Source organism: Selaginella moellendorffii, unplaced genomic scaffold (genome assembly GCF_000143415.4).
Source record: "Selaginella moellendorffii unplaced genomic scaffold, v1.0 SELMOscaffold_114, whole genome shotgun sequence".
NCBI lineage: Eukaryota > Viridiplantae > Streptophyta > Lycopodiopsida > Selaginellales > Selaginellaceae > Selaginella > Selaginella moellendorffii.
In genome coordinates, this window is record NW_003314375.1 from 330,655 (window position 1) to 346,794 (window position 16,140).

At 51.8% G+C, this 16,140-nt stretch overlaps 6 protein-coding genes across 10 annotated transcripts; 5 read left to right on the plus strand and 1 right to left on the minus strand.

Moving 5' to 3' along the window:
* Positions 1-1,170, plus strand: LOC9634445. Its single transcript, XM_002991006.2, has 2 exons — positions 1-74; positions 282-1,170. The coding sequence occupies exons 1-2, from the start codon at positions 1-3 to the stop codon at positions 1,168-1,170; spliced, it is 963 nt and encodes a 320-aa protein (XP_002991052.2).
* A 3,353-nt stretch (positions 1,171-4,523) lies between these two features.
* LOC9634447 lies at positions 4,524-6,545 on the plus strand. The gene has a single exon (XM_002991007.2). It carries the CDS (start codon positions 4,572-4,574, stop codon positions 6,543-6,545), a length of 1,974 nt encoding a protein of 657 aa, XP_002991053.2. The 5' UTR covers positions 4,524-4,571.
* Positions 6,546-6,747: 202 nt separating this feature from the next.
* Positions 6,748-9,098, plus strand: LOC9633787 (SWR1-complex protein 4). 2 transcript variants are annotated; one of them, XM_002991008.2, is made up of 17 exons: positions 6,748-6,858; positions 6,914-6,991; positions 7,040-7,105; positions 7,167-7,226; positions 7,290-7,346; positions 7,410-7,539; positions 7,601-7,668; positions 7,723-7,815; positions 7,866-7,910; positions 7,973-8,077; positions 8,138-8,251; positions 8,302-8,397; positions 8,458-8,532; positions 8,588-8,627; positions 8,683-8,717; positions 8,775-8,881; positions 8,930-9,098. In XM_002991008.2, exons 1-16 carry the CDS (start codon positions 6,748-6,750, stop codon positions 8,850-8,852), a joined length of 1,251 nt encoding a protein of 416 aa, XP_002991054.1. In that variant the 3' UTR covers positions 8,853-8,881; positions 8,930-9,098. The 2 variants fall into 2 exon arrangements, with proteins under 2 accessions (XP_002991054.1, XP_024520543.1); XM_024664775.1 differs by having other exon boundaries at positions 8,933-9,098.
* Positions 9,099-9,306: 208 nt separating this feature from the next.
* LOC9633788 lies at positions 9,307-16,045 on the plus strand. Its single transcript, XM_002991009.2, has 19 exons — positions 9,307-9,633; positions 9,691-9,885; positions 9,952-10,117; positions 10,190-10,653; positions 10,805-11,091; positions 11,418-11,720; positions 11,831-11,953; positions 12,120-12,206; positions 12,337-12,652; positions 12,836-13,123; positions 13,184-13,375; positions 13,426-13,541; positions 13,684-13,876; positions 13,929-14,195; positions 14,340-14,517; positions 14,589-14,977; positions 15,045-15,233; positions 15,327-15,492; positions 15,547-16,045. The coding sequence occupies exons 1-19, from the start codon at positions 9,430-9,432 to the stop codon at positions 15,945-15,947; spliced, it is 4,524 nt and encodes a 1,507-aa protein (XP_002991055.2). The 5' UTR covers positions 9,307-9,429; the 3' UTR covers positions 15,948-16,045.
* On the minus strand, positions 10,746-12,113 carry LOC9633789 (peroxidase 57). Its single transcript, XM_002991068.2, has 4 exons — positions 11,818-12,113; positions 11,572-11,766; positions 11,344-11,509; positions 10,746-11,291 (listed from the first exon to the last, which is right to left on the minus strand). The coding sequence occupies exons 1-4, from the start codon at positions 12,103-12,105 to the stop codon at positions 10,801-10,803; spliced, it is 1,140 nt and encodes a 379-aa protein (XP_002991114.2). The 5' UTR covers positions 12,106-12,113; the 3' UTR covers positions 10,746-10,800.
* On the plus strand, positions 11,976-14,281 carry LOC9634448 (prolycopene isomerase 1, chloroplastic). 4 transcript variants are annotated; one of them, XM_024664767.1, is made up of 10 exons: positions 11,976-12,063; positions 12,120-12,206; positions 12,264-12,487; positions 12,542-12,674; positions 12,709-12,782; positions 12,836-13,123; positions 13,184-13,375; positions 13,426-13,584; positions 13,640-13,876; positions 13,929-14,281. In XM_024664767.1, exons 1-10 carry the CDS (start codon positions 12,057-12,059, stop codon positions 14,241-14,243), a joined length of 1,716 nt encoding a protein of 571 aa, XP_024520535.1. In that variant the 5' UTR covers positions 11,976-12,056; the 3' UTR covers positions 14,244-14,281. The 4 variants fall into 4 exon arrangements, with proteins under 4 accessions (XP_024520535.1, XP_024520534.1, XP_024520536.1 ...); XM_024664766.1 differs by lacking the exon at positions 11,976-12,063 and having other exon boundaries at positions 12,081-12,206; XM_024664768.1 differs by lacking the exon at positions 11,976-12,063 and having other exon boundaries at positions 12,081-12,206; positions 12,542-12,652; positions 12,729-12,782.
* Positions 16,046-16,140: the final 95 nt, after the last annotated feature.

Here is a 16,140-nt window from a genome sequence, read left to right on the forward strand (position 1 = left end):
ATGGTTTGGAGGAAAGGCGAGAATCACACAGTTCCAGGTCCAATCGCATTTAATCGTACTCGAATTCTGAACATGTATCTGGATTTACAAAGAAAGGTTTTGGGTGCTGCGCTTAAAACTAAAGTGTCCTGATCGACGGCCGATAAAGACTCCCTTAGCTAACTCATTTGGTTTCCACCCACTCCACCCCACTGCTGATTCCGAAAAGGTGGCGAGGTTCCAGCGGTATTGCAACAAAAAATGTGTCCGGGGTACACTTCCTCAAGTATGGCGTTATGAAGCCCTGCGGAGACTGTAACTAAGTCACCTTTGTCACCCTGGCGCGGCAAAACGGAGCCATCTTCTCTAGCTCGCTGCGCAGCACCAGATCTGCTCTTTCACGGCCAGTCTCTCGTCTTCAAGAGGTTTACGATAGATATGGACGAATGCGCTCTGTGTTCGGCGCTCCTCTCCCGGTCCACTAAGAGCTACACCTCACGAGTTCTCATCGATCGCTACAGCCTCTTTGTCAACGATTACATAGACTCGAAGCAGCTGCACTACTTGCTAGCTGAGAACCAAGCGGAGCTAGAGAACATGGCTGGTTCCAGAGGCAGCTCGAACAACTTCATGGCTCGTATAGTTCCAGTCTACGTCTTTGATCTCAAGAGCGACAGGATCGTCATGCTGGACCGCGACCATCAGTCGATGGCTTTCAGGGACATGATAATCGCGATCCGGAGCAAAGGATACCAGACAGTGTCCGAGTTCAACCATCGTCCCATGATGGTGGAGACGAGAAGGCTCGAGCGTCCACTGGTCGCGTCGCTGCTTCAAACTCTGTGGGGCGTGACACCAACGTACCTCACCTGGAGCAGCGAGCACAACTCGACGTTTCTAGACTACACTTGGAGCCTGGGGAACACGCCGTTCGGTCCGTTTTCGAAGCTCTCGTCGCTGTCATTCGCGCAGAGAGACGCTGCTCCTCGCAACGTCCTGCACACGATGCTCAACACGACGGTGTGGGGAGCCATTGAGATGCTGGAAACGTTGAAGGGACTGGGAGGCGAGAAGGCTGTGCTCAAGAGCAGGCAGGGGACGGAGATGAACCAGAGATGGAACTTACTACTCTACAAGCTCAACAAGGCAACATCGGCCATGTCTCACTTCGATTTCAACTTGGCTCTCTGATGCCTGTGTGGTAGGTCTTTTTCTTCTTCTCATGCAAAGCTCATTCGTGAAAGAAAGACAAAAGGCATCATACTATTAAAATAAATTGAATTTACATGTTTACATTTGTACAATGTGTGTAAAGTTGCATGAATTCACTCTAATCGCTCCAACTCGTGTTGCTTAGACTTAAGTGTCCTAAGCGACGGCCGATAAAGCACTGCCTTGGCAAAATCATCTGGGTTCCGGTCCACTCCACCCCACTGCCCTGTGCTCAAGTAGTAAACAAACACGATCCCTGTCTCCGAAAAAGTGACGAGGTTCCCCTCTGCAGCGGTATTGCAACGGAAAATGTATCCAAGATTCCGCCGCCCAGGATACACTTCTTCAAGTATTGCGTCATGGAGAACTGCAGAGACTGGAACCAAGCCACCATTCTCATCGACTTTCCACACGCCATAGCCATCAACTCCGCAGTCCCCTTCCTCCCGGTCACCTCCCGCATAGATCCAACCGCTTGCAAAGTAGCGCTGGCCATTGTGCTCCCACAGCCTCGTCGTGCATGTACCTGGGAGCGGCAAAACGCAGCACAGACTCTCTCCACCTTCTTCAACCTTGTCTTCGTGGCCCGTTGTGATCCTCAGGCTGCGGACGGCCGCACCGGTGCACCACCTGGCGCGGCCGAAGTCGTACAATCCCAGGATGGTGAGGTCATAGAAGTAGTCGTCCAAGTCTGGAAATACAGCTCGAGGAGGAAAGCTTTGTTCGTAAGCTATATTCCGCTGCTTCCTCGCCTTGACGTAGGATGGGGAGAACGGGAGCTTGGGGAGAGAAGACCACGAGTGTGTTGCCGAGTCGTAGATGCAGCACCAGTGGCCGGAGGTGTTGGGGGCGGTGTAGTACAGGCCGACTTTGAAGCCATTATTGTAGACAAACATGGCAAAGTCGAGCGCTCCCACATGAGTGTGTCTTTCTCTGTCCTTCCAATGGAGCGGTGACAGTTCCATCCACTCTTGGGTGACGGGATTGCCCACCACCAGGTGAAACAAATCGCTAGTGGGATCCAGGTCGGGTTTGGGCGACCTCAAGATGCATACCAGGCCACCCGCGGAAGCAACGACTACCGTATGAGGAAAGGGTTGTGGTGAGTAGGGCAACGCCAACTCCTCGTGGTTCGGCTGTGATGGATCCCAGGCGAGGCAACGGCTGCAGAAGGAGCTAGTCATAACCCGCAAGGATTCCTTGTCGCCACTGTTTTGGCACCAGCGGCGGCGGAAAGAGGGATTGCCGAGGATGGACTTCCATGACTTGCAAACGGCGGAGCATGCCGGCAGTGAGGCCAGGTCCACAAAGCTGAGAACCAACTCCAAAATGTCATCCAAAACCGATACCGGCGTCTGCTTGGCCTGCTTCATCCCGAGGAATGCCTAAACGTGCTGCGCCTTATAGTGCTGCAAAAGGAAGAAAGGTAAGAATCAAGAATGGGATATTCCTTAAACCTTTGACATTTTTTTATGAAGAGACGCCATACTATGTTGCTCTTCTACTGCACAAGCAAAGCACCCCAAAGTGAGGGGAAGTAATCCCCCACAGATCTCGCCGCTCTTCTTGCACAGCCCCTCAACTCAAATTTCACGATACAACGCTCCTTTCCTGCATGCTGTGGAATTTCCTGGCTTGAACCATATCCCCTCTCTGGGTATATCCTTCTAGTATGCTGCCTTGGCCTTCTCAAACCGCCCATTTGTTGTGTAGGCATTGCGCAGCGTATTCCAGGAGAACACATCCTTCACTGGTATTCTCTCGTAGAAAAGCTCCTCTACTTCGAACAATTTCCCCTTCTCGGCAGCAAGCGCGGCGAGCATCTCCCTTGTTAATCTCTCACGCCTAAGATGTTTCCTTGTCCGCGCTCCCACCATGAGAAGATTGGAGATGTATCGCACCTTGTGGTAGGCGCTGGCAAGCACCCCGCTTGGCACCGTCAAGATCTTTCGTCTCTTTAGATTCTTCAATGGGACTACTTGAAGATTGAAGTTACAATTGAAGTTACGTCATTCGAGATCTACACGAGATAGTGGAAGTTTGTGAAAAAAGAATTTCACAGTCAGAGTAAGAAGTAGTGTTTCATACTTTACCAACTGGAACTATATAACTTGTGGTGTATCCACTCTCCATTTTCTCAGCGTTCAGCAGCCTCTGGACATCCAACAATGGATGGTTTGTAGGAAAGGCGAGAATCACACAGTTCCAGGTCCAATCGCATTTAATCGTACTCGAATTCTGAACATGTATCTGGATTTACAAAGAAAGGTTTTGGGTGCTGCGCTTAAAACTAAAGTGTCCTGATCGACGGCCGATAAAGACCCTTAGCTAACTCATCTGGTTTCCACCCACTCCACCCCACTGCCCTGTGCTGAAGTTGCAAACGGACACTTGACTCCGAAAAGGTGGCGAGGTTCCAGAGGTATTGCAACAAAAAATGTGTCCGAAATCCGGCTGCCCAGGGTACACTTCCTCAAGTATGGCGTTATGAAGCCCTGTGGAGACTGTAACTAAGTCACCCTTGTCACCCTGGCGCGGCAAAACGCAGCGCAGGCTCTCTCCACCTTGTTCAACCTTGATCTTCAGGCTGCGGACGGACACCCGGTGATCCACCTGGCGCGCCCGAAGTCGTAAAATCCCAGGATGGTGAGATCGTAGAAGTAGCCGTCCAAGTCTGGAAATACAACTCGAGGAGGAAAGCTTTGTTCGTAAGCTATATATTCCGCTGCTTCCTCGTCTTGACGTAGGCTGGCGAGAACGGGAGCTTGGGGAGAGAAGACTACGAGCGTGTTGCCGAGTCGTAGATGCACCAGTGGTGGTACAGGCCGACTTCTTGTAGACAAACATGGCACAGCCGAGCGCTCCCACAAAACCGCATGTTTCTCTGTCCTTCCAATGGAGCGGTGACAGTTCCGTCCACTCTTGGGTGACGGGATTGCCCACCACCAGGTGAAACACATCGCTAGTGGGATTCAGGTCGCGTATGGGCGACCTCAAGATGCCCGTGGAAGCAACGACTTGAGCGCTAAACGGTTTCGGTGTAAGGCAACGCAAACTCCTGGTGGTTCGGCCGTGATGGATCCCCAGCGAGGCAGCGGTCGCCGAGCAAGAGGGAGCTCGTCATAACCCGCAAGCATTCCTTGTCGTCACGGTTTTGGCCAGCGGCGGCGAACGAAGAGGATGGACTCTTCCACGACTTGCAAACGGCGGAGCATGCCGGTAGTGAGGTCTTGAGCGAAGAGAGGCTCGGTCGTACGGAGAAGCGCGACGAGCCTTATTTGATCGATCAAACGCGCATAAAACGGACGAGTTCTAGGGTTCTAGAACTGGCAGCTACGGCGTCTAGGGCTTTAGCTTGATTCCGGGTAAGAACAGGAAATATGGATGGATTCGCCGGCATTCTTGCGCTGCTGCTTGCGTCGATCGCTGCCACCGGCTCCGACGCGTCGTCCTACGGGCTCGACACGGTCTTGGCGCAGGAATTCAAGGCGGATCCCCTGGCCGGCAACGACACATTCGAGCTCCTGCGCCCCGGCCTCAAGCACTTCCTCTCCACCCCGCGCCACGACCTGGACTACAAGCTCCACTCAATCCTCTCGCTCCAGTCCACAACGCCAGTGACGGTGAAGCTGGTGGGGTTCTCGAGCGATCAGAAGCATCAGCTGGAGCAGCAGCTGGGGCGCTACCTGGAGATCCTCAACAAGAACGAGCACGTCCATGTGATCGGCACGGGTGGGACTAGCAATCACAGGCTAAACGTGAGATCCAAGATCGAGATCGATGTGGTGAGGGACAGTGGCAGCAGCAATCTCGCCGATTCCATGTTTCGGGCGATCCAAGGCATTGTCGATCGCCCCTCGTCGCTCTCGAGCGTCTACTACGCCCCGGTGCCGTACACTGTGGTGGACGAGCTGGTACGGGCGGACCTCGCCAAGCCGCTGGCGTCGTACGTCATCTACATCCTCAACCTCAAGCGCCAGGCTCGGTCGTACGGATACGACTACCAGCCGGGAGATGGCGACGAGCTCCACTCGGCCTTCACCAAGTGCCTGGGGAATCTTTGGATGGGCCGGGAGCGCTACGTGTGGATCGATCTCGCTGCCGGTCCGATCGAGTATGGCCCGGCTCTCTCCGGAGAGGGTCTGGTGCTGCGCAGCGAGCTCTATCCATACGCGGCGGCTTTTCACGAGAGCCCGGCTCAAAAGGCGCTGCTGGCTGATCTAGCGGCGCTCGTCTGGAGTGCCTCGCAGATGCTGCTGGCTCCCGCGATGAGGATTCCAGTCTACTACGATCGTGAGTTGGAGGTGCATTTCTTTCACTTCAAGCATGTCGATGGCGGCGACTCGGAGCAGATAAAGTGGGAGGAGATCGAGGAGACTTTCAGGAAGGAGGCCTCGGAGGGTCTGCTCTTTCACGGCCAGTCTCTCGTCTTCAAGAGGTTTACGATAGATATGGACGAATGCGCTCTGTGTTCGGCGCTCCTCGCCCGCTCCACCAAGAGCTACACCTCACGAGTTCTCATCGATCGCTACAGCCTCTTTGTCAACGATTACATAGACTCGAAGCAGCTGCACTACTTGCTAGCTGAGAACCAAGCGGAGCTAGAGAAGATGGCCGGTTCCAGCGGCAGCTCGAACAACTTCATGGCTCGGATAGTTCCAGTCTACGTCTTTGATCTCAAGAGCGACAGGATCGTCATGCTGGACCGCGACCATCAGTCGATGGCTTTCAGGGACATGATAATCGCCATCCGGAGCAAAGGATACCAGACAGTGTCCGAGTTCAATTGCAACCATCGTCCCATGATGGTGGAGACGAGAAGGCTCGAGCGTCCACTGGTCGCGTCGCTGCTTCAAACTCTGTGGGGCGTGACACCGACGTACCTCACCTGGAGCAGCGAGCACAACTCGACGTTTCTAGACTACACTTGGAGCCTGGGGAACACGCCGTTTGGTCCGTTTTCGAAGCTCTCGTCGCTGTCATTCGCGCAGAGAGACGCTGCTCCTCGCAACGTCCTGCACACGATGCTCAACACGACGGTGTGGGGAGCCATTGAGATGCTGGAAACGTTGAAGGGACTGGGAGGCGAGAAGGCTGTGCTCAAGAGCAGACAGGGGACGGAGATGAACCAGAGATGGAACCTACTACTCTACAAGCTCAACAAGGCAACATCGGCCATGTCTCACTTCGATTTCAACTTGGCTCTCTTCTTCCTCAAATCCGCCGAGCACGACCTCTACGGCGCCTTAGGTTTTGCTAATGGGCAATGCTATCAGTCCTCTTTTCTTTTCTTTCTGCAATATAATAAAATACAATATTTCATGGGACTAGTGTGTCCTTTCGATTGGAGTTGATGCATTGTCATCGTTAATTGGCAACATTATCCTTGCGACTGCGGCACATCTACGTCGAGCTTTTGACATGGAGAGTCATGCTCTTGGCGGATGGGGCCATAGATGGAAGACGTTGGTTTGCCAAATGCTGTAGGAACAAAGCATTTAACCATCACTATTACTCAAGAGACACTCTACATGGATATTAGGGTAGTTGGGGGAAATGGACGCCAAGGACATCCTTGGGCTGCCCAAGGGAGGGCCTGTGGGCGACAAGCGCGTCCGGGCGCCCAAGGAGACGGTGCCCAAGAAGCTCGATCGTGTCTCCCGGGAGGTAAGAAAGAGTAGCTCTATTCTAGCTCCGGATTGAATTACGGGCATTCATGTAGGTATATGCTCTCACTGGAGGTCTGCCGCCTCTGATAGCCTCTGTGGATACCAAGCAGCGTCAAGCTTCGTCTCAAAAGGTAGGCTTCCTTGCAAAATAGCATCTGGAAAATTTTGTTTTTCGATAGATTTCGTGGCAATGGCTTCCTTTTGCGAATTCGGCACGCACGGATGGGTTGCAGCTATCACATTGGGTCTGTGACCACGTACATTCAAGACTTTAGCATTCGAAACATTTTTATTTTTATTTTCTAGGTGCGAGTCGTGGACTCGGTGGTGCCGACCGGGGATTACGCTTTCGCGAAGTACAATAGAGTGAGTGCCTTTAATTTCTTTGGCCTTCTTGTGTTTCGTCTAAGGGAATCAAACTTCCAACAGTCTGTGGCAGTCTTGAAGTATACAGATGACGAGTACAACAAGCACCTAGCTGATACGGTATGTGCTAAGACCATTTTGTGTGCTTAAAATTTTTCTTCTTTTTCTTTTTCTATTTTGTAGAAATGGACGAAACACGAAACAGACCTTCTGTTCAGCATGTGCGAGCAATTCGACCTTCGATTCGTTATAATAGCGGACAGGTTCTCTCCTCCACGTACTGTTGAGGAACTCAAGGATCGCTACTACTCAGGTTGCTCTCGTCTCCGTATGTGTTTCTCAGTACTTCCTAACAGTTCTTCTTTGATATGAAGCGTCCAAAGCAATAATATTATCCAGGGCCACGACTCCTGAAGAGGTGGCTGACCATCCGCATGTGAAGGTATAAATCTGCAGGAAATCTTGAGCTAACGCTGAATTCGGGATGCCCTTTCAGGACGCATACAACTTCAATTATGAAACGGAACGCAAGCGCGCCCTTGGCTTGCTATTGTCTCAGTCGAGGCAACAGGAGCGGGAGGACGCGGAAGTATGCATGTACTTCATTTCTTACTCCTTTTAACTGGTGTTCTTGCATAGGTACTCGCGGAGGCTAAGCGTATTACTGAAGCCCGTCTGAGTAAAGTACGTATTTTTACATTTCATTTTTCTTTCAGCATTAAACACCGTAGCTATAACCATAACAGGTGGACGAGCAGGCAGAACAACCTTCTGCCCCTGGAACAGATCTTACGCAGCCTTCTACTGATATTGCAGCAGCAGCGACGTCTACCACTACTACTACTCGTGGGGTCCGTAATTTTTGTCTAAATTGTGCTTCTTTTGTCTACTCACCTTGACTTCGCTAGCAGCATCGCGTGTTTCTTCGAGGTCCTAATTTGGGGCAAATGGTACAAAGTATGCTTTCATCAGTTGGAGCACGGATAGTGAAGCGTATCGAGCAAATACTACTTGATGAACTTGGGGTAATCCAATGGGACAGGCATTTCATTCCTTTTGACTTTCATGCTTGTAGGTCCGTTTGGAGCCGAAAATTCCTACCGAATCGATATGTCGTGAGCATTTGGAATTGAGAAGGGAAGTTCTCAATCTAGTAAACCTTCAAAAGGCGGTGCGTGCTTCATATATAATTGTCTCCTTTTTTCTTTAATCTAACGACGCTGAGTTGTAGGTTCAATGGAACGAGGCGACTGTTTCATTCATGCGGGAAACACACCCAGAAGTTTCAACGCCTAATACCCCGAAGGTGTTCTTTATTTTTCTTAATGTTGGTTAATATGGTGAATTTTTCCTGGTTACAGCGGGGATTTCGAGGAGGTGACCGTGCTGCTGCTGTATCAGGTGAGTGGCCATTGTGTTGGTTTTTGTTTTATATGTAATGGTTAACATGTTTCAGGAGAACGAATAGGCAAGCGCGATCATAAGCGCAAGGTAAATGTTGCGTACGCTACATTCGAATGCCAATTCTGGTATCTTTCTGTGGTACAGGCTCCAGCAAGATTTTCAGACACGCCTCCATCTCCACCTCAGCAGAAACGTGCTCGCAAGTTGAAGTCAGAAAGCTGAGGAACGAAAGAGTGGTCTCCTTTAATTTGGTAAGCTGTCGGTCTCGTCTTTCTTATCTGACTGGCATTGTTTCCTAGAAGAACTTTCGAGTAATATCTCCGCGATCAAAGCGGATCTTGTTCTATGGAAAGAAGAGAAATCTCATAGGGACGAGCCTCCCGCTCGGCGATTGACCAGTCACACAAACGTAGCTTTCCTTGTCAAGAAAATCTGAGATATAATATACCGGAGGCACTTTGACACGGATTCCGCGACAAATCACAAGCTCTAACGAGAAGCTATGATCGCAAAAGTCCCAGCTAACACGGGCTTGCGAGGGCCACGCGAGCAACTGTGTGCTTGTGTCGTCGGGCACTTGGCACTGAAATGCTCGTTGCACTGCTTCAGTCGCAGTCAAGGAAAAAGATTTGGCTCTTTCATTTTTTATTTTTTTTTCACTTTGGCAAAAGGCAAAAGAAGGGTGCTACCATTGTCAAAAGCCTACTGTACTATTGCTCGCCTTTAGCTTTCCCAAGGAAATAAACTCATCTAACTCGAGAAGCCATTCTAACACAGCGTGAAAGAGAGAGAGAGACAGATGAGAATGGCGAGAAGAATGCTTGTGGTATCGTTGCTTGCAATCCTATGTCTTGCAGATGCGCGCACCGAGGAGTTCTTCTACAACAGGACTTGCCCGAATGCGGAGACGATTGTCCGAGACGTGGTCACCTCGCATTTCCGGAACAACCGGACCATCCCGGCGGCACTGCTGCGACTCTTTTTCCACGACTGCTTCGTCGAGGTATACAAGCTCTAGGTGGTCAGCTCGACTCGCTAGGATTGATTTGGAAATTGGCAGGGGTGCGATGGATCGCTGCTGCTGGATGCGTCCGCCGATGGCGCTGTGATCGAGAAGCAGGCGCTGCCAAACATCAACTCGGCCCGGGGCTTCGAGGTGATTGACGATGCAAAGGCGCGGCTCGAGAGCACTTGCCCCGGCGTCGTCTCGTGCGCGGACATCCTCGCGCTGGCAGCAAGGGACTCGGTTGTCCTCGTAAGTTTGGTTTGATCCTTGATGGCGATATCATTTATCTCACTATGATCACTCTTGTTTCTCTAGACCGGAGCACCCTTCTTTGTCATGCCCACCGGCCGCTTTGATGGTCGGATCTCAAACCGGACACTCGCCGAGGCCGCTCTGCCGTCGCCATTCGACAGTGCCACCAGGCTCAAGGACTCATTCTCTCGACAGAACCTCACAGTCCAGGACTTGGTCCACCTCTCGGGTACGTAAAACTAATATATCGTATTACATAGTGATATATTAGATCTCGCCAACCCAACTCCAACTTCCACAGGGGCACACACAATTGGCCAGTCGCAATGTCAGTTCTTCTCGCCCCGCCTCTACAACTTTAGCAACACTGGAGTCCCGGATCCAACCTTGAATGCCACGTACCGGGCTGAGCTCCAGCAGGCATGCCCGCGCAACGCCAATGCCACCAACAGGGTGGCGCTGGACCGAGGCTCCGAGTTCGTGGTGGACAACAGCTATTATCGCAACCTGGTGGCGGGGAGGGGGCTGCTGCGATCCGACCAGGAGCTCACCCTTGACTCGGAGACGGAGAGCATCGTGCGGTCGTTTGCCGGGGACGAGAACCGATTCCAGCTGCGCTTCCGGAGGTCTCTGCTCAAGATGGGTGAGCTGAGGATCAAGACGTCGGCCAACGGGGAAATTCGGAGGAACTGTAGGCGCGTGAACCCCAGAAGCACCATCATTGTCACCACCACGAATGGCGATGATGCTGCTGCCTCCACCATCTAGGTAAATGGTGTGATCCCCCAATAACTTGATTCTCTTTGGCTTGCTTCTGATTGAAACTCTAGATCAAAGGAAGAAGAAAGTGCTTCTTCTTTTAGAGAGAATCGCCACTTTTCTTAAAAATGTATTAGCAGACCAGGCTTTATACTAGTACGGAGGTGGCGGAGCTCTGGAGCGCATTATTGGAGGTGGTGGCGTGGGAACTCGCGGGGATGATCCGGAGTTTCTTCTATTCACGCGCCGGCAATGCAGCCTGATCTCGCCCTGGATGGAATCCTTGACACCAATCCCTCCCAACTTCACCATAGCCTTGGCGAACTCGCGGAAAAATAGTCGCTGGTTTGCGGCGAAAGCACTGATGAGGCCCCGCATGGATCCATCCAGCAGCAGCTCCTCGTCGCTCCTGAGAAGCCCGTTGCCAGCCAGGAGCTGCACAAAGTAGGAGTTGTCGAAGGGGATCTCGCTGCCTCTGTCTAGAGACAGTGTCGCGCGCCTGGCCGGAGAAGTGTTTGGGCAGATCCGTCTCAAAGCAGTGGCGTAGGCGGGATTCAACGCCGGGTCCGGTAGCCCGGTGCCAGAGGAATTGTAGAGACGGATTTGGAAGTTGGCGCAATGGGATCGACCGATCGTGTGGCCTCCTGCATTGATTGTTTCGACATGGTTTATGTTATTTCATGCATCTGATCGTACCCGAGAGTGTAACAAGGTCCCTGGAATCGAGTGTCTTGTTTGCGAAGGAATGGATGAGGCGAGTGAGGTTGAAGGAAGGCCCGGGAATGCTGCCATCAGCATTGGACGCCAGAGACACCCTTCCATCGTAGCGTCCAGTTGGCTCCTCCCAGCGAGGTCCCCCCGACTATATCACCGAGCAACAATCATGTGAAGAGCTTATTCGACCATGATGATCCAGGCACTTACTATTGCGACGGAGTCTCTGGCGGCCAGAGCGAGAATGTCTGCGCACGACACGGTGCCCGGACAGACCGCCTCGATGCGTCTCTTGGCCGCGTCGACGAGCTCGAATCCAGTGGCTGTGTTATTGTTTGCCAGGCTCCGCTTCTCAGGCGGTGTGCCGTCGGGCGATGCGTCGAGAAGAATGGATCCATCGCATCCCTTTGATAGACACAGAAATGTAAGAACAGGATTACCACTTTCGCGCGCTACCTCTACGAAGCAGTCGTGGAAGTAGAGTCGAAGTATACCGGCAGCGACGAGCGGCCTGGTTGCGAATTGCTCCGCCACAACCTGGCTCACAATCTTCTCGGCCGCCGGGCAAGAGTGTGAGTAGTATCCCACCACGGTGCTGCTCTGGACCACTCCAAGCTCCAAACTTGCTGTCAGTATCACAACTATCATCGCTGCCGAGAACCAAGGCATTGGGATCAGTCGACCAGTGATTCCTGATGATAGGTAGTGCACACAAGGCATCGCTATATTGTATTCCACAAGCATGATCTCTTTCTTAGATGGGAGATTAGGGCATTTGGATTGGATGGCCAGCCTCGTCTCGGCCCCGAGCGTCGTTCACACCATCGATCGAAAGGGCCTCAGAGGTAAGCTGGAGAAATGCGCGCTTGCTCGCTCCTCCTACGCCTACATTTGATTTCCAGGCAAGGCGGGGGCGGATTATGTGGTGATTGGGAGTGGGATTGGCGGCTTGAGCTGTGGCGGCCTGCTTGCCAGGTATGGCGAAGACGTCGTAGTCCTGGAGAGCCATACCCTTGCTGGAGGAGCCGCGCATTCCTTCCAAGTCGGAGGCTATCGTTTCGATTCCGGGCCTTCGCTCTTCTCGGGTCTCTCGTCCAAGGGTCCTCAAGCCAATCCCCTTGCTCAGGTCAAAGTATCATATACTACGAACTATAAACCAACTTTGTTGTATCTTCTCCAGGTACTGGATGCCTTGGGTGAGCGTGTCGAGTGCGCAAAGTATGATTCATGGATGGTTCATCTTCCGCAAGGCAGCTTCTTGTCCGAGATTGGTCCATCCCATTTTCCACAGGTACTAAGTATTTGCACAAGCTTGCAAGCTTTTGCTCTGGAAAATAACTCTCCGTCTGTTAGTATCTGTGTACCAGGTGTTGGAAAAGTATGGTGGCTCGAATGCTGTAGCAGAATGGAAGAGACTTCAAGTTAAGTGTTGAGAAACTCACTTGCCACTGACTGACACTTGATCAAAATTCAGGAAACTGTGCTGGGACTCTCTGAAGCTGCCATGGCCCTGCCACCAGCAGCTCTTCGAGGTGACTGGGGCGCTCTTTTCACCGTTCTGGGACGTTATTCCCCACAGCTCATCTCATCCTTCATGCGAATGGGATTCAAAGGAGCTTTGAATGCGTCGAGGCTTCTGGGACCTTTTTCGGAGATTCTTGACGCACTGGAGATTAAGGATCCTTTCCTTCGCAACTGGCTGGATTTGCTGCCTTTCCTTCTTTCGGGCCTTAAGGCTGATGGCACACTTGCCGCCGAAGTGGTGAGCTCGCTTCTTGTCGTCAGTTGAGCTACTTGTCTAACTTTGAACTCGTACAAACAGGTCTACATGTTTTCCGAATGGTATAAGCCTGGATGCATGCTGGAGTATCCTCATGGAGGGACTGAGGCAATTATCGACGCTCTTGTACGCGGCCTCGAGAAACACAACGGACAGCTTTCCTTGGGGTGTCACGTTGAGCAAATTCTGGTTGAAAATGGCCGTGCAAAGGGGGTAAAGCTGAGAAATGGCCAGGTACTCGAAAGATGTCAAGCCACAGATCCTGATCCTTCCATATAATGCAGGTTGTTGTTGCACGCAAAGCGGTCATAAGCAATGCGTCAATATGGAATACGGTGGCGTTGCTCCCTCCAAAGGAGGTTCCACAAGAATATCAAAAGCGTGCAACTGAAACTCCACAGTGCGATTCCTTTATGCACTTGCATCTCGGCGTGGAAGCAAAGGTGGGCATTTCTCTTTCTCCAGGAACAAAGTACTATCCATCAGCTAACCATTTAGGACCTACCTGCTGATCTTGGAATCCATCATATAGTGGTTGATAGCTGGGAGCAAGGGGTGGACGCACCACAAAATGTTGTTCTGATTTCCATGCCAAGTGCTCTCAGTCCCAATCTCGCACCCCCTGGAAAGCACGTCCTGCACGCATACACGCCAGGAACGGAGCCTTATCACCTCTGGAAAGGCCTTGATCGCCAGTCTGCTGCATACAAACAGCTCAAAGAAGAACGGTCTCAGGTTCGTCTTTCTTTTCTCGTTCGTGATTTCCTTGACTGGTTGCTTTGTTCAGGTCATGTGGAAAGCTGTGCAGCGAGCGCTCGGGACCGGATTCTCAGCAGACAGCTGCGATGTGAAGCTCGTCGGGACACCATTGACACACGAGCGTTTCTTACGCAGGCATCGTGGTACTTATGGACCTGCTATCCGAGCAGGCAAGGACACGTTCCCTGGTCCCGAGACTCCAATCAAGAATCTTTTTTGCTGCGGAGACTCGGTGTTTCCAGGAATCGGAGTTCCTGCTGTAGCTGCCAGTGGCATGCTCACTGCAAACTCTCTGGTATCTGTAGATAAGCACACACAGCTCCTGGATGCTATTGGTCTGTGAAATCTATCACGAAAACAAGATGATACTGCGTCTACAAACACTACGCTACCATGGCTGACAGCCAGAAATTAAGGTACGCGGAGTTATAATGGGTGAAAGAGCACGGTGCTTGCCGTGCCGAAACACATCAGCAGCTGGCGGCCTTGTTTTCTCTTTTCTTTTTATTTTCTTTCTTTCTTTTCTACAGGCTGGGAAGGAAGAAGAACGAGCAAGTGTGGTGGCGAATGCGGCATTCAATGCAATTCGGTCGTTACAAGAATTTGTGGTCGGGCGAGTATGATATACCAGTGTTTGGCTTCTCAATTCAACTCACCGATTTTCTCTCCTCTTGTTGTTTTGTTGCAGAGAGAGACAGTCAGTGCTTGGGTTCTCGACTTTACTCGCTCACACTATGCAGCTGCGGCTTGGACTTATGTGGCGAAAACGCGGCACTACTTCTGTCATGGGCTTCAGGTGCTAAAACCTTCCACAACCCCTGTCGTAGTAATCTCCTACACGGCACAATGCCGCCTCGCCTGCGCGCGCCAAGCTCAAGAATGCTGGAGCCTCTTTTCGTCCTGGTTCTCCAACTCTCTGCTGTATGCATTCAAGCGCAGCTGCTCGTTGGATTCTATGACAGCTCCTGCCCGAGAGCCGAGAGCATTGTGCAACAATCCGTGATGATGGCGATCCAAAGTAATCGCCCGCTCGCATCGCGTCTAGTTCGGCTCTTCTTCCACGACTGCTTCGTGCAAGTAAGTTTGAAGCTAGAGCTCGAGCTGCATCTGATGTCGCTACTCATGCCTGCGTTTTGTGCCACAGGGGTGTGACGCCTCAATCTTGCTCGACTCAACTCCAAACAACACTGCGGAGAAAGATAGCCGGGCGAGCGCAACCGTGGGTGGCTACGAGGTGATTGACGCCGCCAAGAACACGCTGGAAGCTGTGTGCCCCGGAACTGTGTCATGCGCAGATGTAGTAGCATTGGCGGCCAGGGATGCCATATTCTTTGTAAGTTGATAACCTCTTTGCTCTTTTGTTTACTGGCCACGGGCAGAGCACAGTGCATTGATTGACTGCTCTATCTCTGTTCTTTTTTGCTAGTCTGGAGGGCCGCACTGGGACGTTCCAACTGGACGGAGAGACGGCCTTGTTTCACAGGCTTCCGTCGTCGCCTCCAACTTACCAGATCCATCCTTTACCGTGGACCAGTCGACAGCATCTTTCAGCGCCAAGGGTCTGTCTCAATCGGACCTGGTGGTTCTTTCAGGTGAGCAAACGCGACTTGGTGGATGTTCTCAGTTGTGTTCACTAATCTGTGTAGGCGCTCATACCATTGGTTTTGCGCACTGTGGAGCGATCATGAATCGGTTTAGTGCCAACGGAAGCGATCCGACGCTGGATCCGACGTTTGGGAAGATGTTGGAGTCGAGCTGCCCGTCTCCCAGTCCAGACGCCACCAAGCTGCTGCCCCTGGATGTATTGAGCAACACCATCTTCGACAATGCCTACTTCGTCAACTTGCAGGCGGGGAAGGGCCTCATGTCGTCGGACCAGGCGCTGTTTACTGATCCAAGGACAAAGCCGCTGGTGAACGCCTTTGCTCAAAACGCAAACAGCTTCTCTGCAAACTTCCAGCTGGCTATGGTGCGACTGGGACAGGTCCAGGTGAAGACTGGCTCGGATGGCCAGATTCGGAAAAACTGCCGGGCAATCAATTCTTAGCCAGCAACTTTGTCGCAATTTTTTGTCGAAAAGCCACACCCTTCTTTCTGTATAAACATACATCTCAAGCGAATCGTTCGTTGACAAGCTTCTGCTTAGCAACCTATTGGAAAGTAACTCATAATAGTAGTAATCTCTTTACTCCCTCACACTCACTCACAGTTCTCTCTATTGTATTGTACCTAGGGGAAGC

Excerpts from the sequence above, each read along its gene's own strand:
- LOC9634447 (XM_002991007.2), top strand. The coding sequence starts at position 4,572 with ATGGATGGATTCGCCGGCATTCTTGCGCTGCTGCTTGCGTCGATCGCT.
- LOC9634448 (XM_024664766.1), top strand. The coding sequence starts at position 12,104 with ATGATCTCTTTCTTAGATGGGAGATTAGGGCATTTGGATTGGATGGCC. Across the intron at positions 12,783-12,835 it reads CAGAATGGAAGAGACTTCAA|GAAACTGTGCTGGGACTCTC; the intron begins GTTAAGTGTTGA and ends ATCAAAATTCAG. Across the intron at positions 13,376-13,425 it reads TAAAGCTGAGAAATGGCCAG|GTTGTTGTTGCACGCAAAGC; the intron begins GTACTCGAAAGA and ends CATATAATGCAG.
- LOC9633788 (XM_002991009.2), top strand. The coding sequence starts at position 9,430 with ATGAGAATGGCGAGAAGAATGCTTGTGGTATCGTTGCTTGCAATCCTA. Across the intron at positions 14,518-14,588 it reads AAGAATTTGTGGTCGGGCGA|AGAGAGACAGTCAGTGCTTG; the intron begins GTATGATATACC and ends GTTTTGTTGCAG. Across the intron at positions 15,234-15,326 it reads CCAGGGATGCCATATTCTTT|TCTGGAGGGCCGCACTGGGA; the intron begins GTAAGTTGATAA and ends CTTTTTTGCTAG.
- LOC9633787 (XM_002991008.2), top strand. The coding sequence starts at position 6,748 with ATGGACGCCAAGGACATCCTTGGGCTGCCCAAGGGAGGGCCTGTGGGC. Across the intron at positions 7,347-7,409 it reads ACAAGCACCTAGCTGATACG|AAATGGACGAAACACGAAAC; the intron begins GTATGTGCTAAG and ends TCTATTTTGTAG. Across the intron at positions 8,628-8,682 it reads CCGTGCTGCTGCTGTATCAG|GAGAACGAATAGGCAAGCGC; the intron begins GTGAGTGGCCAT and ends AACATGTTTCAG.
- LOC9633789 (XM_002991068.2), bottom strand. The coding sequence starts at position 12,105 with ATGCTTGTGGAATACAATATAGCGATGCCTTGTGTGCACTACCTATCA. Across the intron at positions 11,767-11,817 it reads TCCACGACTGCTTCGTAGAG|GGATGCGATGGATCCATTCT; the intron begins GTAGCGCGCGAA and ends TGTCTATCAAAG. Across the intron at positions 11,292-11,343 it reads GGACCTTGTTACACTCTCGG|GAGGCCACACGATCGGTCGA; the intron begins GTACGATCAGAT and ends CAATCAATGCAG.
- LOC9634445 (XM_002991006.2), top strand. The coding sequence starts at position 1 with ATGGTTTGGAGGAAAGGCGAGAATCACACAGTTCCAGGTCCAATCGCA. Across the intron at positions 75-281 it reads CGTACTCGAATTCTGAACAT|CCCTGCGGAGACTGTAACTA; the intron begins GTATCTGGATTT and ends GGCGTTATGAAG.